Source organism: Brachyistius frenatus, unplaced genomic scaffold (assembly GCF_029030835.1).
Source record: "Brachyistius frenatus isolate BFR_SWC_R1_liver_20210118 unplaced genomic scaffold, ASM2903083v1 Contig_47, whole genome shotgun sequence".
NCBI classification, from domain to species: domain Eukaryota; kingdom Metazoa; phylum Chordata; class Actinopteri; family Embiotocidae; genus Brachyistius; species Brachyistius frenatus.
Genome location: NW_027210646.1, coordinates 1,693,048 through 1,715,916, shown reverse-complemented (window position 1 = coordinate 1,715,916; position 22,869 = coordinate 1,693,048). Strand labels below are relative to the sequence as shown.

Below are 22,869 nucleotides of genomic sequence, written 5' to 3'. Positions count from 1 at the left end.
AAATTTTTACATCTTTTTTTATCTTGCACAAATGTGTGCGTGTGCGTTTCCTCAATTTCAGACCGTCCGTTTATCCGCCTGAAGCCCAGAAATGGATCTGTGATGGTGGTACAAGCAGGACAGAAATCTTACAAAATCACTCCTAAGCTACGAGCGTTCCCGGCACCTAAAGTCATCTGGTAAGAGATCATACTTATCCATGTGCCCTCATGTCACAAACTCATGCCTCTGTAATAACACAATACATTTTCTCCTCAGACTTCACGTTTTGCCTGAAGTCATTTTGCGTTTAAACCTCTCCTCCCTTTATTAATGTCTAAATCAAGCCTTTCTCATGGCGTACTTTCTCATTCCCTTAAAATTATGTTTGTCCTGGCAATCAAGCATTGCTCATCATATTTAGTCATTAACATACATAGCTACTGTAGGTAATGTTAGAGTTACAAACTATTTTCCTTCTTATAACGTTGATTTATACAGGGAGTCACACTGTCCCTGAAACTTTGGGGAACATCTCACTCCGTTTCAAAACTTTGCTCAGAGGTCTTTTATTCTGACAGGTTGAAGGACGGCATGGTGGCAGCAGAGCAGTGCTCAAGGTACCACATGGATGGGGATTCCCTGGTTATCCGGGATGTTGCGGAGGAGGATGCTGGGAAGTACACTGTCCTCGTACGAATCCAAGAACATGGACTCTACCAGAATCTCACGCTCACACTTGTGGTCAACGGTGAGAAACTACAAATAAATTTAGCTCTGCTGCAGCTACACTTTAGCTCTGACTACCCCACTCCGCTAAACGTTGCTCATGTATCTGTGTGTTTGTGTTGGCTTCTTGTCTCGCAGTGGGTCCTCAAATAGGGGAGAAAGCCGTATTGTCGCAGGACCCCGGCTCTGTGCCGCGGGGGAGTAGACGAACCCTGCATTGCACATCCCATGGAGTCCCTCCTCCACACATCCAGTGGCTCTGGCATCCCTGCCCGTCCAAAGGCCTGTAAGTAGACCGGAAGACCAAGAGAAGCAGTACAGTGTGCACATTTTTACCAGCTGGCATAACGAGTTTAAATACAAATAGTGTACATTTTTAGGAACCTTCCCTTACAAAGTAACACTATTTACAAGGAGCTGTTGTTTTAAGAAAGCTAAAAAAAAAATGTTTTGTTTCCCATTATGCATATGATGCAGGGAAAATATAAACACTATTGAACTTTTATCAGAGTTTTAAATCAACTCAATGTACAATTAAACTGAAGGATGCAAAAACAGTAAAAATATAAAATACATTGACTATTTTTGAGGTCATTGGTTGATATTTATTTAGAGGTATATTTTGCACATACATATTTTGTCTGTAAAGGCTAAAAATAATATTAATGCTATAATGTCTCATACACACAAAGAACAAAATGATGATGTTTGTTTTATACTCGTTGGTGTGTGTGTGTGTGTGTGTGTGTGTGTGTGTGTGTGTGTGTGTGTGTGTGTGTGTGTGTGTGTGTGTGTGTGTGTGTGTGTGTGTGTGTGTGTGTGTGTGTGTGTGTGATTTTGAAAAACGAGACATGTTTTGTCTATTTCAGCATGTGTTCAGACAGCGCTTCCTTGTAACCAGAACAGATGCCTCTGGGGGCCTTTCATGTGCGGGAATGTGTGAAAATGTGTGTGTTGTTTGTGTGTGTTTATGTGTCTGTGTTTACATGTTTGTTTGCTTGTGCGGCTCTTTCCCCATATTATTGTTCTCTCACTGTCCATGTGTCCCATTCCATATGTTTGTTTAAGTGCGTACACATATTCAACTTATGTGTGTGTGTGTGTGTGTGTGTGTGTGTGTGTGTGTGTGTGTGTGTGTGTGTGTGTGTGTGTGTGTGTGTGTGTGTGTGTGTGTGTGTGTGTGTGTGTGTGTGCCTAGTCCATTCACATACACAGTACACGGTGTATCTCAGACTTGAAAGGACAGAGAAAAAAAAACACACTTCAATAGAGGCCAGTTCCGTGCTCTCAGTCACGATTTTGTTGGTTTCCAAATCAAACGCTATGATTTAATGAATTTCCTGTCCAGGACGTAGGGTGAGAGGCCTGTTTATTATTGTGATTGCACACTGCATCCTGTGATGCTTTTTCTTATATCTGACACACACTCTATACACAAAGTTCTCATGAGAAATGGCCCAACCCAGTGATGCCGAGGGACAGTCATCGAGTCAACTCAAACACCCACGAGTGCTCGAGCAGGCACTTGGCAGAAACATTGATTGAGCTGTTCTTGGAGGTCAGACACTTATTGTGTTCCTGACAACCAAGTCAAAAAGGTTAAGTATTACCTGAGAGCCCCACGGCAGCCGCCCAGACTCGATTCCCCCCTGAGACGCACTGACATCATCACTGTACTTGACCCTTAACCTTAGCACTCTCATGTGGCGCCACGCCGAGGCGCCTCCATCTCTGCCTAATGCCAAAAGTATTCCACATAATGTACATGAAGATCTTTATAAACTAGTTGTCAGGGCTAAAGAAGGTGAGCTTTAATGTTAGACTAAATCCAGGCAGAGCGATGTAAACACTTTATCCTGAAGAAAGGCAAACCGTGACCTACAAGAGCCATTAAATATTACTCGGACTATAGATTTAGATTTTAAGGTTAAAAAAAAAAAAAAATCTTGAAATTTAGTTTGGTTATGTATTGCAAAAGTATATCTCATCTTGTTTCACAGGAAGATGTCAGATGCAATCTGCACATGCAAGAAATTTTTCTAAAGCCCAATTATTTCACAGTCATGTTGGTGAATTATTGCTTGATACTGAGATTTCTAGTTTCTTATTGGCTTAATGTGTAATTCAATTCAAATGTATTGCAGCCTGTTAATAATTAAACAAACAATGAGACCTCAAATGTCACCAAAAGGCTGTAAGACAATACACAGAGCAGTGAGACACACAGGCTGTGAAGGTGTATACTACTGTATACAGCTTATTTGTACCAAGTAAGAAAAGTACGATTGCAGAGTAATGTCTGTGCAGATTACATTTGGCCTCTTGACTGTCCTTTGTAAAGCTCTGTTCTGGTTCTGCTTCAGTGTCTGTACTGAGTGTGTTTCTTTAGACTGGTAGTTTTGGTTGGATCCTCACTAGGCCCTTGTTCTTTGTAGCCCGGCTGCACCACGAGCCTGACGCCGTGCTGGAGGAGGCCCAGGGACAGTAGACCAGGCTGGGCCAGGCTGATGAGGGCCTCGCGCCTGGGTCCTGGTTCCACTCCTGGGTCTGGCCCTGGGAACCGCAGCGCTCTTATCTGGCCCGGGCAGGAGGCGCACTGGGCTTCCTGTGCAAAAATCAGAGCGCTTTTCCTCTCGTTGTTTGGCTTCCTCTCCGACGCGAGACGCTTCCCAGCGGCGTGATTGTCCCTTCGTCTTCAAACGTGGCACAGTCCGCTTCCTCAAGAGCTTGATCTATTCTTGAGAGCACCCCCACACCCCTTCCCCCAACTCTGCTGCCCCCCACACATACCTCCCAGACCCCTTCCCTCACCAGCTCTGCCCTCCACCCCAAACCAGCATCCTCCATCTCTGCAGAAGAACAACTCCCCATTGCCTCCCACCTTGGAGTTCACCTCCATCACCACCACCTCCACACACCCATCAGTGCCTCTCCACAGCAGCCAGAACCCTCAGTGACATTACCAGTGATCCTAAGTGATGATCATGTGCTTGCTAAACTGGAAAGTGAGGAAAGTGACTTGGAACACTGCTGAGCAGTGAAGACCAGGAGAAACAGGAAACCAGGTGTTAAAAAGGCCACACCACTAAGGATATACAGTAAAGACACCTGCCTTACTGATTATTTATTTATTTCCTTCATTTTCCCGATTCAAGTGCTCCCCCACATCAGGCTGTCCTGTAGTGTTATGCTTCTTTCATTTCACAGACGTTTTGAGCCAGAATAAGTGCAATTCCATCTATCCACCAGCCACATTTCTGGAGCTGCTTTGCTTATATTTTGTGTCCTAGAGTGGTACTATAATGGGTGCATAAACCGTGCCTGTCCCAAGCCCCGATCTGATTCTGACATCCACAAAAGCTGTGAGTTTCTGTTCCGATATCTAGCCACCGGTAGAAGGTCAAATGTGCTTACCTTGGAGGGGCGAAACAGGAGAGAGGACAAGCTTTGTGTTGGTCACTATGGGAAGCCTTCAGTTCTCTATTAAAAGACTGACGGTCAGCAGACGCCTACCATGTAGGAAGTCTGCACGGACCAGAGACGATCCTGTGTTGTCCACAGTCATCCCATGTCAAAATGTCTTCTTTGTGTGCCATACGATGTCAGCATAACAGCCCTGTTGTCTTTGTATTGGAAGTTAATTAAAATCTAAATGTATGTGTGCTACTTCAAGCCATTTTAGGAGATTGTGTGCCATAAGTGTTTGAGAAAAGTCCTTTGTATGGGTATGTAAAGCAAGTGTGACAATGTGTATGTTTGTGCATAAACGTGTGTGTGTGTGTGTGTGTGTGTGTGTGTGTGTGTGTGTGTGTGTGTGTGTGTGTGTGTGTGTGTGTGTGTGTGTGTGTGTGTGTGTGTGTGTGTGTGTGTGTCCTATTCTACGGGTGTCTGCCAATGTGATTCATTTCTTGTATACAGATGTTCTATGAGTAATATATGAATCTAATATTTAATAATTTTATACAACTAACTTACATATGACCATTGACAATATTTGCCAACTCTGTATGAATCTGTTAAGATGTATTGAAGTGTTATATCAGTTGTTTGTGTTTTTGCATTAAACTTTGCTTATATTTGTGTATTGGTATGTATGCTCTGTGGTTATTTTGGGGTTAGGACAGGAACATACAGGGACAGCGGTAAAAGTGTATTTCAGGCAGCCAAACAGGACAGGAAGAAAAGGCAGGAGATGACCCCCACTGATACACAATTTGGAACAGGTCTTTCATATTTCTAGGCGGCTGCTGCTGCTCACCCTGTTGGCAGGCACACACTGTTTGAATGTGGATGTGGTACGTCCGTGTATTCATGTTTACGTGCTCATTTTTTTTTTTTTTTTTTTCATGTCTAACCACCTTTATGTTCACTCATCCATCTAACTAATTTTGTGTGCGTGTGAGTGTGCGAAGGCAACTTTGAATGAGAACGCTTTTCCAAGGAAGCATGGGAGTGTTGTAATCTGCCTGTGCGATGGGTGTGGGTGCGTGTGTGTGTCATGCACAGGGTGGGTAGGTTGTGCAGTCACACACTATCTCGATGCCAAGAGGAAGAGCAATCACGGAGCACAGAGGAGCCAAACTCAGGGAGGAGCTCAGGACAGACAGAGAAGGATGACGACAAGGATACAGACAGAGAGGGAAAAGAGAGGGGCAGTGACATGTCCATAAACAGGCTGAGGATCAATGGACAAAGTGGAAATGATAGTTTACAGTGAGGATGATGATTGATTTTAATGAATGTAGGTGCATTCTTTTGCTTATGAGATCTGTAGATCTGTCTAGATAGATAGATAGATAGATAGATAGATAGATAGATAGATAGATAGATAGATAGATAGATAGATAGATAGATAGATAGATAGATAGATAGATAGATAGATAGATAGATAGATAGATAGATAGATAGATAGATAGATAGACTTTCCTCTCCCTATAACCAGATCAGACGTATGGTGGCGTTAGAAATTGATGAATCTCACAATCACTGTTAGTGTTTTGAATTGGTTTAATAATGAAATTTAGAGACCAAAGACGTTCCTTCCTACATTTATATCCAAGTGTGACTAGTAGACACACTAATGCACCTTAAACGCGCCCACCCCTTTCTGTTAAGGTTAATTAACAGCACCTGTAGCAGTCACGAAGCTAAAGCCTTTGCCAACTGAGTCGAGGTCTGCGAGGTGTGAATAATCAATCTCGGCTTATACTGCGAGTTAAGGCTATATCAGTTTTAGCTTGATGTCTTTCACTATTTTGCTAGCAACTAACTTTTTGTATTTGTCGGATCAAAACAAAACAAAACACTACAACACTGAAAGAAGTCCTACAAACCAGAGATGAACAATGGGGGAGTTAAACAGTGGCACGTGTTAGATATAGCCTATAAATTAAAAGGTTCTACTTGCCACTGGATGCATTACACTCTTGTGTTTTTGTCAGCAACATCAGATATTTCTGAAAACCTGATAAAAAGAATTAAGTGGTAATCCTAAACTTTCCCTTTATCACTGCCTGTTGAGGCTGGATCAGGGATTTGTAACTTTTTTACATATGAGACAAATAGTATGAAGAGTGCCGTGGTCACAACTTGTATAACAATCAATTATCGCGCTCCTTTTTGAGGATTACTCTTAATACTGAATATAGTTCTCTCGTACTTTGGCCATTTTAAGGTATCAATTTCAAATATTAAGGAGGGAGGAACTCCTTCAAATTTGCATTAAATGACAAGAAAATCTCATGTAATATAATCATAGAATAGATTTGCTTAATTTGGAAATAGGAAAACATTTTCTAGTGATTAATATCTGCTGAATGTACAACAACTAAAAACCTGGGAAGATGAAATAAAACATGGTGCATTGGTACATTTAGTTTTTCCTTCTACTGTGAAACAAATTGATCAAGCAAGGTGAGTGAGAAGGCTGCTCCCCAGCTCATGATTTCATCATTTCTTATCATGAGTAAATGCGTGTAAGTAACCACAAAGCGTCTTGCATAAGTTCCAATTCCCACCGCCCTGAATGTGTGTGTGATCTATGGATTTAGGCTTGTGAGAGTCATTGAGGGACAGCAACCCTTGTCCCGAAAATGTGGGCTGATTTGTTAAGAATGGAAGGAAACTAATCGACAGGATGATAACACCACTCCTGCATCCTTCATGGATGTACAATCCAGCATTACATATCCATCCAAAGATCCGCTATTGTCAGCCTGCAGGACCGGGAAAGAGGACATGATGCTATTGATAAAAATGGTTTGGTGTTGATGATTATATGCATCACAGTGAAACATCAAGCAGTCCGATCAAGGCATTTCCCTGGTGTTCTGCTCTTCCTCTTGCTGAGCACAGCTGAGAAAAATACACACATTCACACACCTGGAAACAGCGTAAAATGACTTGTGTCAACACAGCTGAGTCCCTGTCTCCCTCCTCCTCCTCCTCCTCCTCCTCTTTCTCCTCCTCAATCTTCTCCTTTAAGGTGTACGTGTCCAACATCCTCCTCACTATGGAGTCCTGTGACAGAGAGTCTCCCCGCCACGTCCATACACAACCACATCCTGAGTGTTACCTACAGACGGGAAGTACTTCAGGGAAAGAAAAGGGTAGGTGAAGCACCAAAGTTCAAACTGTGACTGACCGAAGGGTCATGTTTGGTTGGTTACTGAAAGTTAGGAAATAGGTTTGAAACCACAAAGATTAGAAAAACTCAAGGGTACCATGTTTACAGTTTGCCCTGAATATATTTTGATAGCAGTTAGCTGATATCCAAACTCTATTCAGATTAGTCCAACTTGTAGTTAGAATAGAGTTTGGATAATATTTTGCAACTCTTATGATAAAAGACTTCAAGGAAACTTCACCGTACAGTTTCCATTGCTAAATGGTAATACTAAGGAAAAGTATTGCAGGTTCACTCATAGGATCATCTCACTTTCTCTTCTCAATTTATTTCTTTGGTCCCTCTCTCGCACACACTTACAGATACACACTAATATTAGCAGGTTTAGACAGCTTGAATGCTGGCCTGCCCACTAGGTTGGACGTGGGCAGGAGGTCTGGCTCAGAAACTCCTATTGTGTGCTCATTAGGCCTGTGGAAAATGTGATTCCTGCCATCAGTGGCAGAGGTAACGAGCCTGAACCTCATGAATGTGTGTGCGTTTCTCACAACGTGCCGGTTGTCGGTTTTGCTCACGCGGATGTTGTGCTGTCTGCAGACGGTGGGGGTCCTGACCGTAGCGGCGGCCTCTGTGTCTGGAGTGTATCGCTGCCTTGCCTCCAACTCTGTGGGCACGGACCAGCTAGACATCCACTTCTACATCACAGGTGACCCCACACAAGATGAAACATCATCCACCCGTTTTCAAAGCTTAAACAGCAAATTATGGTAAAACAGATCTTCCCTTGCCTTATCTCCTGCCCCCTCCCTGTCATTTCCCTGAATTCTAGTTTAAATCAGCAACACAGGCAGAGTTATGTCTTAGTGTTTGCACACCACCCTACCGATCAATAACATCTAATTAATTTGTTTGCTTAATTTAAAAGTTGTAAAGGAAGAGGGCATGCTGGGAAATTCAAGAGTAGATGTTAAAAAAAAAGAAAAGTCATTGCTTAAAATAACTAGGCACGGTCATCTGCTTGCTTTTCTCACTTTATTCCTCCATCCTAAACATGACCAGAGTCAGATGATCCTCTTTATGCTTTGTAACTGGCATGTCAAAGTGCGTCAGAGTATTTAGTTTTAAGAATAATTATTCCCTGAACACAAATGCTAGAATCACCTAAAACGTTTAACATCTGATCGTAGTAACTCAGTCAGATATAAAGCCATGCAGTGGTGGAAACTGATTGATTTGGTAAAAAGAATTCAGTTGTTGTGAAATTTACAGTTCATCAAGGGATTTGCTTTTACAACCTTGAACACAACAAACACCAAAACAGCTGAAAAAAAAAAATGTCCATCCATTAGCGAATTCGCGAATTAATCAACATCATCATCAACATCACCAATAATTGAAGAGACCGTAAAGTACGTATGTGCAAATATGGAGATTTTTATTGGCATGGGGAGTAAATGGCTGTGCGTGTGTGGAAGATAGAGGACGTTAAAAAGCTAGGTATGAAAAATGCATGTAAAAGCTACAGAGAAAAGCAGGCCAGGTATATGATAAAGACTTTTTAGGTTGCAAAGAATATTTTAAAAATGCTAGGATATATTAGAATATATCAAATCCTTTCTGCTTAAGGTCATTTCACCATTAGACAAATAGGACTGTCAGAGACAATACTGCAGCAAGGTCCCTACGCTCCTGAGAAAAGAGACCTTGATGTACCAGAGCAACGAAGCTCAAACCGATGTCTGGTACCGGACCAGGACTTTATTTCTGCCAGTATATCACAATGCAATGCTGCTTCAGTATTTGACATTTAAAATCAATATATCATCAAAATGTCTGCATTCAGTGGCATATGTTTACAGATTAGCAGGAACTGAAGTGAAACTCAATTCTGCACATAGATATGAAACAAACCAACAAAAACAGTGAAAATCTCTTGATGGCTGTGGAAACTGAAGGAGTAACACACAGTTACACATGCAGTGTACGTGCTTCAAGGGTTTGTGTCTGATGTTAATTTGTCATAAGTGATACAGGTTCAACTTTTTTGAGGGTGTACATGAGTGTGTTTGTGTCTGTGTGTCAGGCTGCATTGAGCTGTTAGTGTATGAGCTAGAGCGAAACAGGAACCTGGGGCTCTTATCGTTCCACTTCCCCGTGCAGCGCACTTCCTTGGACTGGCAGGTCCGCTTTATTTCGGGAGGCCTTGGGGTGTTTGGGAAAGATAAACACTATCTGCCATCAGGAAACTCTCAAGCCATTTCCACAGGAAGTTTCAAATGGCTAAAGTAAATAAAAAGCCTTTTCACTGTATTCCACTAGCTGCTTTTACCCACAATAGCCATTCAACATTGCCATCAAAGGTTACAGAAGAGGTTTGGTGGAATCAACTCTCCTGGTTTCAGGCACCAGTCAGGATCCAGACTCACATGTCGAGAAAATGAGAGGGCTTTTTCATCTCAAACAGGAGATTAGTGAAGGCTTTTATTTTCTCCTTACTTCTTCTTTCCTGTTAATCCATCTTTTGTCTCTTCTGTGTGTACCTCAGACGTCCCAGGAGGCTTCTGTGTAAACCAGCAGGAGGAGGCCAGAGAGGGCGGAGACCTCCATCTCACCTGTTTAGCCAATAAATACCTGTACACAGCGCTGTCATGGCAACCAGTGAATGAATCAGAGGAAGCCCAATCCCGTAGCCCGGCCTTGAACATTCAGCCGCTCACATTAGGGGAGTTCTCCAACTCTCTGGTCCTGTTGCTGAGCAACTTGACAGCCAGAGACTCTGGATCCTACAGATGCTCCGCCCGACACCTTGTCACCGGGAAGGAGACACACCTGAAAACACAGGTTGTGGTCACAAGTGAGTGGTCTCAATCGTCTGATTAAATTCTGAAAATTGTGTGTTCAATTTTACGGATTTGACAACAAACAAATTTATATCATAAAAATTAACATGATTTCTTTCCTTCTGGGGTTTTTCTCCTGCTAATCTAACAACAGTTCCTTTCTAATGTCAAATGACTGACAAAGGCTCCACAGCTTGTCTTTGTTGGTCTGTATATTTAGTGTTTTCATCCAACATTTTGCCATCTGGATTGCATCTAAATTACAATGTTTTATCATTTTTAAGATAATTGGCATTTAAATTTAAATTGTTTGGTATTCAGTTGTTCTTTCTATAGTTTAGATTAGTCTTTGTCTCCATACAGATCATGGCATGCAATAATTAATATAGTACTAATGGGCTGAATGGTTTAGGGGGAGTAAAGCTGAACAAGGGCCCTTGAACATGGCTAACATTAGTGAAATTTGTGGTTTAGGGGCCCCAAGGGTTTTGTTCAACACATCATCCTACTGAAACCACATAATAGGTCGATATTCACTGACTCCAAAACAACATACTATATGAACGATTTAGGCACTCTTTATGGGGCCAGCATGTCCTCACACCTTAACTAAAAAAAGTAGGTAATTTAATTTGGAGTGCACCAATGACAGGCGTACCTTTTGTCATCATGGTAACAATAATTAACACTTGGTTAATGTTGTGAAACACAACAGTTTATTGAGGTTTAGGTACCAAAGCTTCTAGGTTAGGTTTATCAGATGATCATGGTTTGGGTCCAGATAGGTATGTTTCTTATGTGACGTACATTTAATACATTACGTTATTTAGAATAAGTCAAAATTGTTTTTAGATGTCACATGGGACTGGCCTCCTGGGTGAAAGTCCTGAGTTTGATCCATCAAACCACCCTAACCTGCTTCCCTACGTGGACTTTGTCACTGTATGCTGCGTCACCTGACTTCCTCCATTACTCCTGTTATAATTACTATGACCACTAGAGGTCGCAAAAAATGTAGGCTAAACACAGGTCATTTTAGCAACCTTCAACAATAACCAGTGTTGTCGTTTTCGGTATGAGGACGGACCGGGTTCAAATTGGGCGCCTTGGATATAACGTTGTGGAAATACACTGTTAAATAAGCAATTACATTTTGAGGACATTTTAAAGGTCATTCTCCATGTAAACTCGCAGCCTCTTCATGTTTCGGTGTACTTATGTTGCACATACATACAAACAAACACCTACAAACTCTCACAGAAGTCTCGCTGTTTGGGAATTGGGTCCCCTCAACTTCCTGGGGCCCCACCCTAGCTTTGCTCTTGCACTCCAGCTCAGCACCTCTTTCACGTGGGAATGAGCTCTTGTCTGGAGGAAGAGCACACAATGGCACTTCCCACAATGCCACATTTACAGGCCCCTGCACAGAGCTGCACGAACAATCAGCCAATCAGACACTGTCAGGCCCCAGCTCTCATGGACAATCATCAATTGTTGTCCAGGAGGAAGATAGGGGAAACAACAATCAGTCACCGTGGTTAAGTGACTTTTCTTCGTGTCTTTTACTGCTGTTCTCTATACAATCAGGGCTCAACGCGTCAACTTCCTCCCTCAGGACCCCCACAAGGGAGTTACTAGAGACGTGGGAGGGTGAGGGAGCTAGAAAGAGACTAGAGGTGGAGAAAAGGAGGAAAAATTCAAACATGGGATGAAAAAGATTGAGGGAGCAACGGATCATCTGGTCTACTCATAGTGTATGAGAAGGTGCATTCTACTCATTGTGTCCACTCACAGGTCAATATGATGAAATACTACATTATTCTTTAGAAAATGTGGTTGTGTTGCTGGGTTTTTGAGAGGTGAGTAAGAGGACTGAAACTTCAGCTGACTCACAGTTTGAAGCCAAGGCCACACTCCTACACGTGTCATTACCAGTGCACAGTTATTGTCCTATAGTGGCGCATGTCCATGAAACTGTGGGAAAAACAGCGCTGGATTCAATTCATTACAATTCTGTTTAAGTTTATTAATAAACAGGACTGTTCTATGGAAAATGTGTCAACAGATGTTTTTTCAGTAATTTGCAAAAACAGAAATGCTACAATTTTAAATATACTCTTAGTAAAACTCTTAGTAAAATTATTTAGGTTAGTTAAAGTCCACAAGAATGAATAGGAAATGTCATTATATAATAGATATATTACTTTTGTATTAATAATGGATTAAATGACTGCTACTGTGCTTGTTTTGAAAAAGAGAATTCTCACCTGACTCTGCAGTTACTTGTACGGAGAGTTTTAGTGTCTATTGGGTCATTGTTAGGTTTTTACAACCCATAATTTGACTGTTTTGGTTCAATTTCACTGGCCTGGCTCTGTAAGACTTTTGCTCACAGCTTCAGTTTTCTTCTCTGTGTATTATAGTCTGGATACCCTGTTCACATTCATTTTTTGCATGCTATGAAATGCACTGCATTTTTTTCTATTGGTTATTTATCAATTTTCCAAAGTATTTCCAAGCTTAGATGTAATGGAGTAGAAGTATAAAGTATCATAAAACACAAGCATAGTACTTCATGTACATCACGTACTTTGTTACAGTACATCACTGATAAATTGTGTGTCTGTGTGTTTTCAGTTCTGGAACCTCCAGTGCTGCTTAATAATTTGACAGATTTTACTGTCAATGTCAGCAGCTCAGTGACACTCAGCTGTCCATCTAAAGGCATCCCACCCCCGACCATTACCTGGTACAAAGACGAACATGCTCTGTTGCAGGGATCAGGTAAGAAAATAAAGCTCATATCAACATGTAAACTGAAGCTGTAATCTGGTGTCTAAAAGCTATTTGCCATCATTTTCAGGTATTGTCATATCAGCAGAAGATGGTACCCTCCATATTGACCGAATCACCGTGGAGGACCAAGGTCTGTATACGTGCCAGGCCACCAATGAGAGGGGATCTGCCGAGAGCTCAGCCTATATATGGGTCAACAGTAAGTGTCTTTCATCCAATAGTGATTTTCAAGAATCACTGCCTTTCATTGGCTGTTACCTCAGACTTGAAGCTAGGGCACCTCCATATATGGCCATGACTCTGTGTGCATTGTTCCCAGTTCTGTAAATAGATGTGAAGTCTTGATGAACAGACATATAGTACGATAAATCAAATTGTTTTTATGTAGTATTTACACTCATGGGTGCGGGGTGTCAGTTCTATTAATCGAAGACGATGAATGTTTAAGTATCACAAACACACTCTGCCTTTTGTTCAGCTTCCCTCACTCAAACACTCCCATACACACACACACACACACACACACACACACACACACACACACACACACACACACACACACACACACACACACACACACACACACACACACACACACACACACACACTCTCACTCACTCACACACATCTGGTCTCAGTAGTGGAGGCAGGACCACTGTGGTTCTGCTACTCCCCCAGTTTGAGCGATGCTCCCTGGCAGCGTTGGCGGACTCACTTCCACCTACCAGGTCTGGACAGAGGAGTGGCTGTGTGTGTGTGTGTGTGTGTGTGTGTGTGTGTGTGTGTGTGTGTGTGTGTGTGTGTGTGTGTGTGTGTGTGTGTGTGTGTGTGTGTGTGTGTGTGTGTGCGTGCGTGTGCGTGCGTGCATGCGTGCGCGTGCGTGCGCTGTTGTTGTGTTTTGATCAGTCAGGAAGGAAGTTGTCTCCCGTTTTTATTTCCTCCGGAAGGGCCCGGTCTGCATGTCACAACGGCTCCACGCTGTAGTGAGCTGGGCACTTCTTCATCCTCCCATTAAAAAAGAGGAAAATTAAATTGGGATTTAATTTACGTATTATGGTGTGACAGTCAAAACATAGTGCCCCCATTTGGAGGAAAAATAAAAACATGTAAGTGAAGGGTGGTTTTTTTTTACACTCAGCCCCATTTTAGCCCTTTAAACGAACACTGAGCGATTAGTCAGCATTTTTTTGTGCACATGTTAACATTATAAACTAACTCAAATGAATTTGTATGTGTGTGCAGGTGCCTCCGAAGCCTCATTTCTTGAAATTCCCACTCTCACATGTACCTGTGTGGTGGCCACTCTCTTCTGGCTGCTGCTCACGCTCTTCATACGGAGACTGAAACAGGTGAGAAGAAACAAGACCATGTTGTTTTAGGCAAAATGACAAAAATATGTTTGCAATGATAAATACATGTGTTTCTGAAGTTTTTTTTTTCTAGTGAGTGCACGTATACACATTTAAGGAACCAGTGGTTTGGCATATTTTAGCCACAAACCAGGCTCAAGGTTTATTGGAATTTTCAGCCTTATTTTTCATCCAGGTCATTTTTGTCCATTCCATGTTACGTACAAATCAATACACTATAAAAAATAATAAAAAAAATAAAAAAAATACTTGCAAGTTGCAGAGACTTAAAAATTATTTGGATTAAACTAAACTTTATTACATCACTAGGAATGTGCCCTTTGCACCCTGAATACCATTAATAAATATCGATAATTAAGGTGGAACAATTAGACATGCAGTAAACTATCTATCTACATATATCATCCTCATTAACAATACAATAACATTAACTTAGCAGTTTTATGCCATCCAGGTTTTTTTAATTAACTGTTTGGTCTTTCCAGTATCTTCTTTTTTTAAAATACATAATAGTGCAGTGTCCTGCATAAACTTAAATCTTAGGTTTTGAGTAATGGCATTTTTGAAAATGTTACCTTGTTTGATTTTACAGGAAATTCCAATATCTAACAGTAACTACAAATGTAGATTTTATAGTTAGTCCCAATGTAGTACTGGTGTTTGATTGGTCATTTAAATCCTAGAACAACCTCCTCTTTTGAGCAACTTTAAAATGGACATCACTCGAAACTCGACATGATGTATTTTGTGCTTATCTGCCTCTTTTCAGGAGCAAAACATTTATTATCGAGCTCTTTTATGTCATTATTGTTATTATATATTATTCATGAAAATGTTCCTTTTTCAAAGGCCAACAGCTCGAACACCAAACCAGGGTACTTGTCGATCATACTGGACACAGGAGAGGGGCCGAGAGAGGAGCAGTGTGAGAGGCTGCAATACGACCCCAACCAATGGGAGTTCCCCCGGGAGCACCTTAAATTAGGTATGCGTCTTTATTCTATTAAAATAATTACAAACTTGATGTTTTTAGCACGAGATTCCTCTGTGAGTTGAGACTAGAAGGATTTTGGGAATGCAGTGGGAGGGCAGGGAGGTATTTAAGATCACATTACTGATAAAAGGATTTTCTCATAGGCCTTATCACATTATTATTGGGAGGGACTCTCATTCCATTAATCAGACTTTGTGTTGTCTTTGGTAAGCTAATTAACAGCATATAAACTGTGTTTACTGGAGCTAATCAACTCTCACTATCATCAGGGTGGGACTCAGTTAGATGGACAGTTAATGGGATTTTCTGTTATCAGAATCTCACATCTGGGATGGATGACAATAATAATTATTGGAGTTGTTCAATTAGAGACAAAAGCACACCTCCTGTTTCTGTTTCATTCCCACTCTCACGCTGTCCTTCTCTCTCAGGGAAACCTCTGGGCCGGGGAGCCTTTGGTAAAGTCATGCAGGCGTCTGCGTTTGGTATAGACAATGCCACCGGCTGCAGGACTGTGGCTGTTAAGATGCTCAAAGGTACTGGATCAGATCCCTGTTAGAAAATGAAATTACAGTTTTGTGCGGAACATTTCTGCCACTTGTTTTTAACATTTCTGCCTTTTGTCCACCAGACGGAGCCACAGCCAGCGAACACAAGGCTCTGATGACTGAACTCAAGATCCTCAGCCATATCGGAAACCACCTGAACGTAGTCAACCTCCTGGGAGCCTGCACCAAGCCGGAAGGTGTGTGTGCTTTCTATGTGTTTGTGCATGTCTAAGTATATTTGTCATTGTGTTAATTGACATGAATATGAAGATGTATTTGAGCCTGTGTGTTGGTTCCTGTTATTACTATAGTGTGTGTGTGTGTGTGTGTGTGTGTGTGTGTGTGTGTGTGTGTGTGCGTGCGTGCGTGCGTGCGTGCGTGTGTGTGTGTGTGTGTGCGTATGTGTGTGCGTGTGTTTTCTGTGTGTACAGGACCGCTGATGGTCATTGTCGAGTACTGTCGCTTTGGAAATCTTTCTACCTTCCTCAAGAACAAGAGAGAAGTGTTTGTATATAACCGGGTGAGTTCAGATGCTTCCCCGTGATAAAGATAAGGTTTTGATATGTTACGAAACCTGCACTTCTAAGTGTACACATAGTACCACACATGCCTGTGCAACTGTACTTCAGCTACTTCTTGCGGTTGTGGGAGCAACAGAATTACCCCTTTTGTGCTTTGCATAAGTACAAAACCATACACTCATACTTCTGCAATCTGTTTTTGGTTAATAGATGGTATCTGTACTTTAGGACATTTGCTTCCTTAATTTTTTTTAACAAGTTTACACACAACTAAACACGTTAGTCATTTACACAAAGTATTTTTTTTTTTTTTTTTTTTTTTTTTTTAATTTCTGCCCCAAAAAATTTACCAAAACTACAGATATCAGAGGACACACCAGCCTCGTTTCAACAGTCCGTCCTAACCTTTGACTGTGTTCATTTTCTATGTCAGACAGTATTTGATAACAGTTAATTGATCTCCTCCCGTCCCAGCAGGCTGGAGGAAAAGATGGAGGACCAGATTGTGTCAGCAGCGTGTCTGACAGCATTACAGCAGAGTATGATGAAAGAGACAACAAAGAAAATGTCCTCGGTAGGACCGATGGTAAACTTTTCCTGTTTGCATATGATCAAACTCCATCTTTACATCCCCGTACCGCCTCGCTTTTTTCTTCTAGGTCCCAAATCTGCCTCCAACTCCCCCCTTTTCCTGGAGGATCTCATTTCTTTCAGCTTCCAGGTGGCGCGAGGAATGGAGTTCCTGGCCTCTCGCAAGGTCTGATTATTTGCAACTCTACTTGTGTGCACACATGTACACGCGTATGCTTTATACATGTCACTATTTGTGATCTCTGTGTGTCTACATCAGTGTATTCACAGAGACTTGGCAGCCAGGAATATTTTGCTGTCTGACAATAAAGTGGTGAAGATCTGTGACTTCGGCCTGGCCAGAGACATCTACAAAGACCCCGACTACGTCCGCAAGGGAGATGTAAGTACTCATGAGCTATCTGGTTTCAAAAAGTGTTACTCCAACAAGATGACAACCGACATCCACTTTTTATTGCTCCATGGTGATTGTACAGCTCTTCTGTGCTGTTGGCTTTTATTGGCTACTCTCGTGACTACAGCTTTGTCTTCTATCGGAATCATTTTCATTGGCCAAAATTCCTCCACAGTTCTCGCCACATATATTACTCTATAGAAATCTGGATAGTAAACTGAAACGTTGTTAGCATACAACCAAGAGGCAGTGTTTGCAGTTGCACCATGTTACAACACCTATGTATTTGCTTTACCTGCTGAGTACGTTTACTAAATAAACAACTTTTACAACCAGTTTCTTGAAGGATACGTAAAAGAAGGAAAATGTTTTTTTTTGTTTTTTGTTTTTTTTAAACAATAAAATTAACCAAATCAGCATTAAAATCCAATAACGGATACAATAAACGATGCTGCAGATCCAGTTTAAACGGGCCTCTCACTGCCTTATCAGTGTTTTGCAAATATTAAGCAGTGAATATCATAACTTGTTTTTCTTCAAAGTGTCTGCAGATTCAGACCACATTACTACCAGCCAACTTTACAGTTTCCTCACGTGACTGACGTTTTAGTAACCATGTGTAATTCCGTGCCCTGATTGGCTGACAGGCCCGCCTCCCCCTGAAGTGGATGTCTCCTGAGTCCATCTTTGACAAGGTGTTCACCACCCAGAGTGACGTGTGGTCCTTTGGCATACTGCTGTGGGAGATCTTCTCTTTGGGTAAGAGACATGTAGTTGTTTTGAAAATGTACAGGGGGTGAACAAAATAACAGGAACAGAGTCTGCAACAGATTGTAAACTTGATAATCCTAAATGTTTGTTTGAGACTTTTTGCTCATTTTTTAGAGTGTGTTCACACATTGATTTAATGACGTGTGTGTTGTCAAACAGGAGCTTCCCCATACCCGGGCCTCCACATAGATGAGGAGTTCTGCCACAGGCTGAAAGGGGGGACAAGGATGCGAACGCCAGAATACAGCACACCTGAGATGTGGGTTGATATTGTTTTTAACACTATAACCTACAAAGGAGAGGCGGGGGGGGGGGGGGGCTGAACATTTAGCATAACATCATCATTGTAGTTTTCTTTTTAATTAAGATGTATTTCAAAGATAGGAGGATCATTGAACTTAATTCGTCGTTCGAAATATGGAAAAAGGTCATACTATAGCATGTCGTCTGAAAATTGATTAAAAAAAAAGTCAAAATATGAAGAGAAAGTCATACCATAATATGTCGTATGACATTTTTTTTGTCCAAAAAAAAATCACAAAGAAGTCATACTATATATAGTATGACGGTTTTCTTCGGCCGGTATGACTTTTTTAAAGAATAGATACACTGCTTCCAATTGGAGTTGAACCCATGGCCTTCCGACTGAGAGGCAGCAGCACTAACCACTGTACCACTGTGCCTGTGTTAGAAAATGAATGTGTTTTTGTTTTGTTTTTTTGTTTTTTTATATTTTGGGTGAAAAAACAATCATGTTCTTGTATGACATTTGCTTCATATTTTAGATGACATATCCCCTTATGTAATTTTTGGACAAATACACACATGTCTCCAGCTGGAATTAAACCCGTGACCTTCTCAATGGGAGGCTGCATCATTAACCATTGTACCACTGTGCCTGTGATTGCATACAACAGGGGTTTTTTTTCGGTTTTATTTGACGACATCCTTAGCATGACTATAAATTCATGGGAATAAAAAAATGTCATACTATAGCGTGACGTTTTGAACGACATACTATGGTATGACTTTCTCTTCATATTTTAGACAACATACCAAGCATTTTAAAATTTTTGGGCCGAAAAAAACCGTCATACATATTTTTTGGGATGAAAAAAAGTCATGTCCGAAATTTGATTAAAAAAAAAAAAAAAAAGTCATACTATAGCATGTCGTCTGAAATATGAAAACAATGTCATACTATAGTATGTTGTCCAAATATGATAAAACAAAGTCACACTATAGCATGTCGTCTGAAATTTGATTAAAAAAAAGTCATACTATAGCATGTCGTCCGAAATTTGATTAAAAAAAAGTCACACTATAATAGTATGTCGTCCCAAATATGATTAAAAAAAAAGTCATACTATTGCATGTCGTTCAAAATGTGAACAAAAGTCATATTAAAGCATGTCGTCCCAAATATGATTTAAAAAAAGTCACACTATAGCATGTCGTCCAAAATGTGAAAAAAGTCACACAATCGAATGTCGGCCAAAACGTCATAAAAATGTCACACTACATTGTCTGCTAAAATGTCATGAAAATCTCAGACGACAGTATGTCGTCTAAAATGGCATAAAAATGTCTTAAAATGTCAAAATAATGTCAACTATAGTATGTCGTCCAAAGTATGAAAAATATTTCATACTATAGTATGTCGTCTAAAATGTCATTAAAATGTCATACTATAGTATGTATAAAGCTAGTATAAAAACATCATTAAAAATGCGAATAAAAAAAAAAACCTTCCCCCTGTAATTTTCTCGAAGTGGTCCTAATAGTCCGTCGTACTCATGTGAACACTACTGATGACGTTAGTTGAAGTTAGTCTTCACCTGCCCAGAATACACTCAACCGCTGAACTTAACCTCAACCACAGCTCTGCTATTTCTGCAGACAGGTGTTTGTTTGGAACTCATAAACAGCCCATTAGATATTCTACTTTAAGCAGTTGAGAAATTATATGAACACGAGAGACTTTCATTTGTGCATTATTACTATTTACTTGGATTAAACTACTTCCAAATTCCGACTTTATTAAGGAGGAGGGAATTTCTATATTTAATAGACAGTGTCTGCTGATGTGGCCCTGTTCAACAATATTGCTGTGTTTGTGTGTACAGTTACAGCACGATGCTGGCATGTTGGGAGGACAGTCCCGCCGACCGACCCACCTTCACCAACCTGGTGGAGACGCTGGGAGATCTTCTACAAGCAAGTGTACAGCAGGTCAGAGGTTATACTGTTTTCAAGCTTCTTGACTCAAAGACCCAAATGTCTCACAAAATCGTAAAGTCTTACAAATCCTCTCAGCAGGATGGGAAGGATTATATTCCTCTGGGAACCTTTATGATTGGAGACTCCGGTCTCTGCGAGACCTTCAAAGAAAACCCACTTGCAGTCACAAATCTGAGGTAACGACACACAAGGGAATGAAAATGTTATGCAACTCAATACGCAGCATGTCAAGCTGAGCCAGAACGCCTCAACTTCAAATGATTTTTACGTGTCTAAATAATGATGTTGAAAATTAAGAAACACAAAAATAAAAGTGAAAGTGTGTGAGGAAACCGAAGCAAAATTAAAACAAAAACAAAAAATGTTGAGAAAGCAGAGAAATTTCCAGCTTCATGTTTTAAATGTGATCCTGGTCTTTCCAGTTACATGAGGGGTATGGCCACACTTCAGACTTTTGAGGAAATGCCCTGCGACGAGCCAGACAGCCCTGATGTAAGAAAACACCTTCAGTTCTGCTTGCAGACACACACACATACACACACAGGACAATATAACAAGCACACACAAAAAAACAAAAAAAATCGCCCAACGCTTTAATGAACGCCATGTTCAAATCCTCTGTTTCAGGATGAGCAGAGCGACAGTGGTATGGTCCTACCGTCAGAGGAGCTGAAGCATATCACGAGGACTAACAGCCCCAAGAACAGGAAACTCAGCAGGTGAGGACATTTAATCTGCAACCTCTCAGTCCTCGACTCGTCACCCTGTCTTGGATTTATGCCGAGGTTCGCTGAATTAAGTTTAAAGACGGATGGACAAGCTAAAAACACACCTGAGGTGGAGGCATTAAAACAGAGCAGACCTGTTGATTCTGCGCGGCAAAATACGACTTTTTAAAATGAAGTCCCATTAGCTCATGAAAATGTGTCACACAGATGTTTTCAGAAAAGATGAGCAGGAGTTTTACGTGCGTGTCGGGACATTATATAAATCAATCAAGAGTCAGCTCATGCAAAGATGCTGCATGTTTTCTTAAGGTGTAATAATGACTCTCGTCCTGTATCTTTTTTTTTCTGTTTAGGTTCTTCACGTTCGCCAAGTGCCGAGACAACCAGGCGCCTTTCCTGTGCAATGACGTCAGAGGTCTCCGTGACAACGAGCCCTCGATCCTGCCGTGTGATTGGGAGTCTGACGAGGCCGGCTCGCCTCCTCCAGACTACAGCTCTGCCTTCCTCTACCCCTCCCTCTAACATCTGGTCTCTAGTAGGCTTTTCACAACTTAATACAGGGTTCAAATATTTTCCTGCTCATCCTTTTTAGTTACTCAAAACTAGTTATGCATTTACACTTTGCTGTTTGCATCCTCTACCTCATTATTATATCTGCAGGTCCTCCACTGAACCTCCAACAATTGTTGTTTTTTCTTCATTCAATTTTTAAAAAAAAACAACTTCGACGATTAGAAGCAATTTATTTGCTTTTCTTCAGTTTGAAAAATCCCATGCTGCTGCACAATAAGGCTTCCTCACAATTATCACGCATTAATCCCTGCATCCCTCCACATGACCCCATCCAAGAGCAGCTACGTTTTACCTGACAGTACTTATCCCATGCAGTTTTACAGAATGTATTCACACACATTTAACTATTAGAGCTTATTGTATTGGTACCTGGAGCACTGCTGCATGAAGTAACTCTTCCTCTTACACATTCACTATATGCTGGAAAAAGATTATTATCCTCTGAATTAGTTTAATGTTAAACAGAGTATCTATCTGTATTTATTTCTATATACTCAACAAGTTCATTGTTTATGTGCCTTTGGGGTTGTAAATGACACTTAGTTTCCATTTTTATTAGGGATTAATAATGCAGTCTAGCACAGCAACCCTGCAATAGAAATCCACTTTCGTCAAAGTTATATTAAACCGGTCTCCTAAATGAACCCAACAATTTACTCCTCTAATTGAACCTTATAACTCTCTTGCAGGCTGCTTTATTAGACTGTAATGAAGCTAATAAACTGGCAGCTGTATATTTCATTCACTGTATCAAGTGTCCTTTTATGTTGAATTGAGAAAGGGTTTTAATTTGTGAATTCTCTCATGCCGTTTTTTTCGGCATATTTTTCATCTACAAAATAAACGGTCATTAACATCTATACACACGCTGCATTTATGTTGTCATTTTTCATATCCAAATGCAGATTGCATGGTAATACCAGTTTTCTTAAGTGGCGTTCGAGTGTCAAAAAGAAAAGACAGTTAAAGACTTGGTTATACTGCCTTCTTAGAGATTTGTTTCACAGAGAAGTGTTTTTTTCGGAGAAGTGTTTTTTTTCAGAGTCAAAGTCAATCCCGTGGTTGTTGACCGTTTTTACTATGTTTGCATAAATGTTATAACATGTTTCCGTTATAGATTTTTTTTTTTAAAAGTCTTTACACACCTGCAAAACCACACAAGGTCTCAC

The 22,869-nt window shown here is 40.9% G+C and overlaps 1 protein-coding gene across 3 annotated transcripts in view; it reads left to right on the top strand.

The window, feature by feature from the left end:
• The window catches only part of flt1 (fms related receptor tyrosine kinase 1), a 35,020-nt gene extending 12,458 nt beyond the window's left edge, over nucleotides 1-22,562 (top strand). The window contains exons 8-30 of one of the 3 annotated variants that reach the window (XM_069703654.1): nucleotides 62-179; nucleotides 561-730; nucleotides 847-994; nucleotides 7,193-7,316; nucleotides 7,931-8,039; nucleotides 9,879-10,187; nucleotides 12,811-12,957; nucleotides 13,037-13,168; nucleotides 14,212-14,318; nucleotides 15,189-15,324; nucleotides 15,765-15,869; nucleotides 15,965-16,078; nucleotides 16,313-16,401; nucleotides 16,880-16,976; nucleotides 17,062-17,159; nucleotides 17,253-17,375; nucleotides 18,035-18,146; nucleotides 18,318-18,417; nucleotides 20,285-20,390; nucleotides 20,475-20,575; nucleotides 20,822-20,891; nucleotides 21,027-21,118; nucleotides 21,481-22,562. In XM_069703654.1, coding sequence (XP_069559755.1) covers nucleotides 62-179; nucleotides 561-730; nucleotides 847-994; nucleotides 7,193-7,316; nucleotides 7,931-8,039; nucleotides 9,879-10,187; nucleotides 12,811-12,957; nucleotides 13,037-13,168; nucleotides 14,212-14,318; nucleotides 15,189-15,324; nucleotides 15,765-15,869; nucleotides 15,965-16,078; nucleotides 16,313-16,401; nucleotides 16,880-16,976; nucleotides 17,062-17,159; nucleotides 17,253-17,375; nucleotides 18,035-18,146; nucleotides 18,318-18,417; nucleotides 20,285-20,390; nucleotides 20,475-20,575; nucleotides 20,822-20,891; nucleotides 21,027-21,118; nucleotides 21,481-21,649 — 2,876 coding nt within the window. In that variant the 3' untranslated portion in view covers nucleotides 21,650-22,562. Of the gene's footprint in view, nucleotides 1-61; nucleotides 180-560; nucleotides 731-846; nucleotides 995-7,192; nucleotides 7,317-7,930; nucleotides 8,040-9,878; nucleotides 10,188-12,810; nucleotides 12,958-13,036; nucleotides 13,169-14,211; nucleotides 14,319-15,188; nucleotides 15,325-15,764; nucleotides 15,870-15,964; nucleotides 16,079-16,312; nucleotides 16,402-16,876; nucleotides 16,977-17,061; nucleotides 17,160-17,252; nucleotides 17,376-18,034; nucleotides 18,147-18,317; nucleotides 18,418-20,284; nucleotides 20,391-20,474; nucleotides 20,576-20,821; nucleotides 20,892-21,026; nucleotides 21,119-21,480 lie in introns of all 3 variants that reach the window. The other 2 variants (XM_069703653.1, XM_069703651.1) reach the window with 2 other exon arrangements.
• Nucleotides 22,563-22,869: the final 307 nt, after the last annotated feature.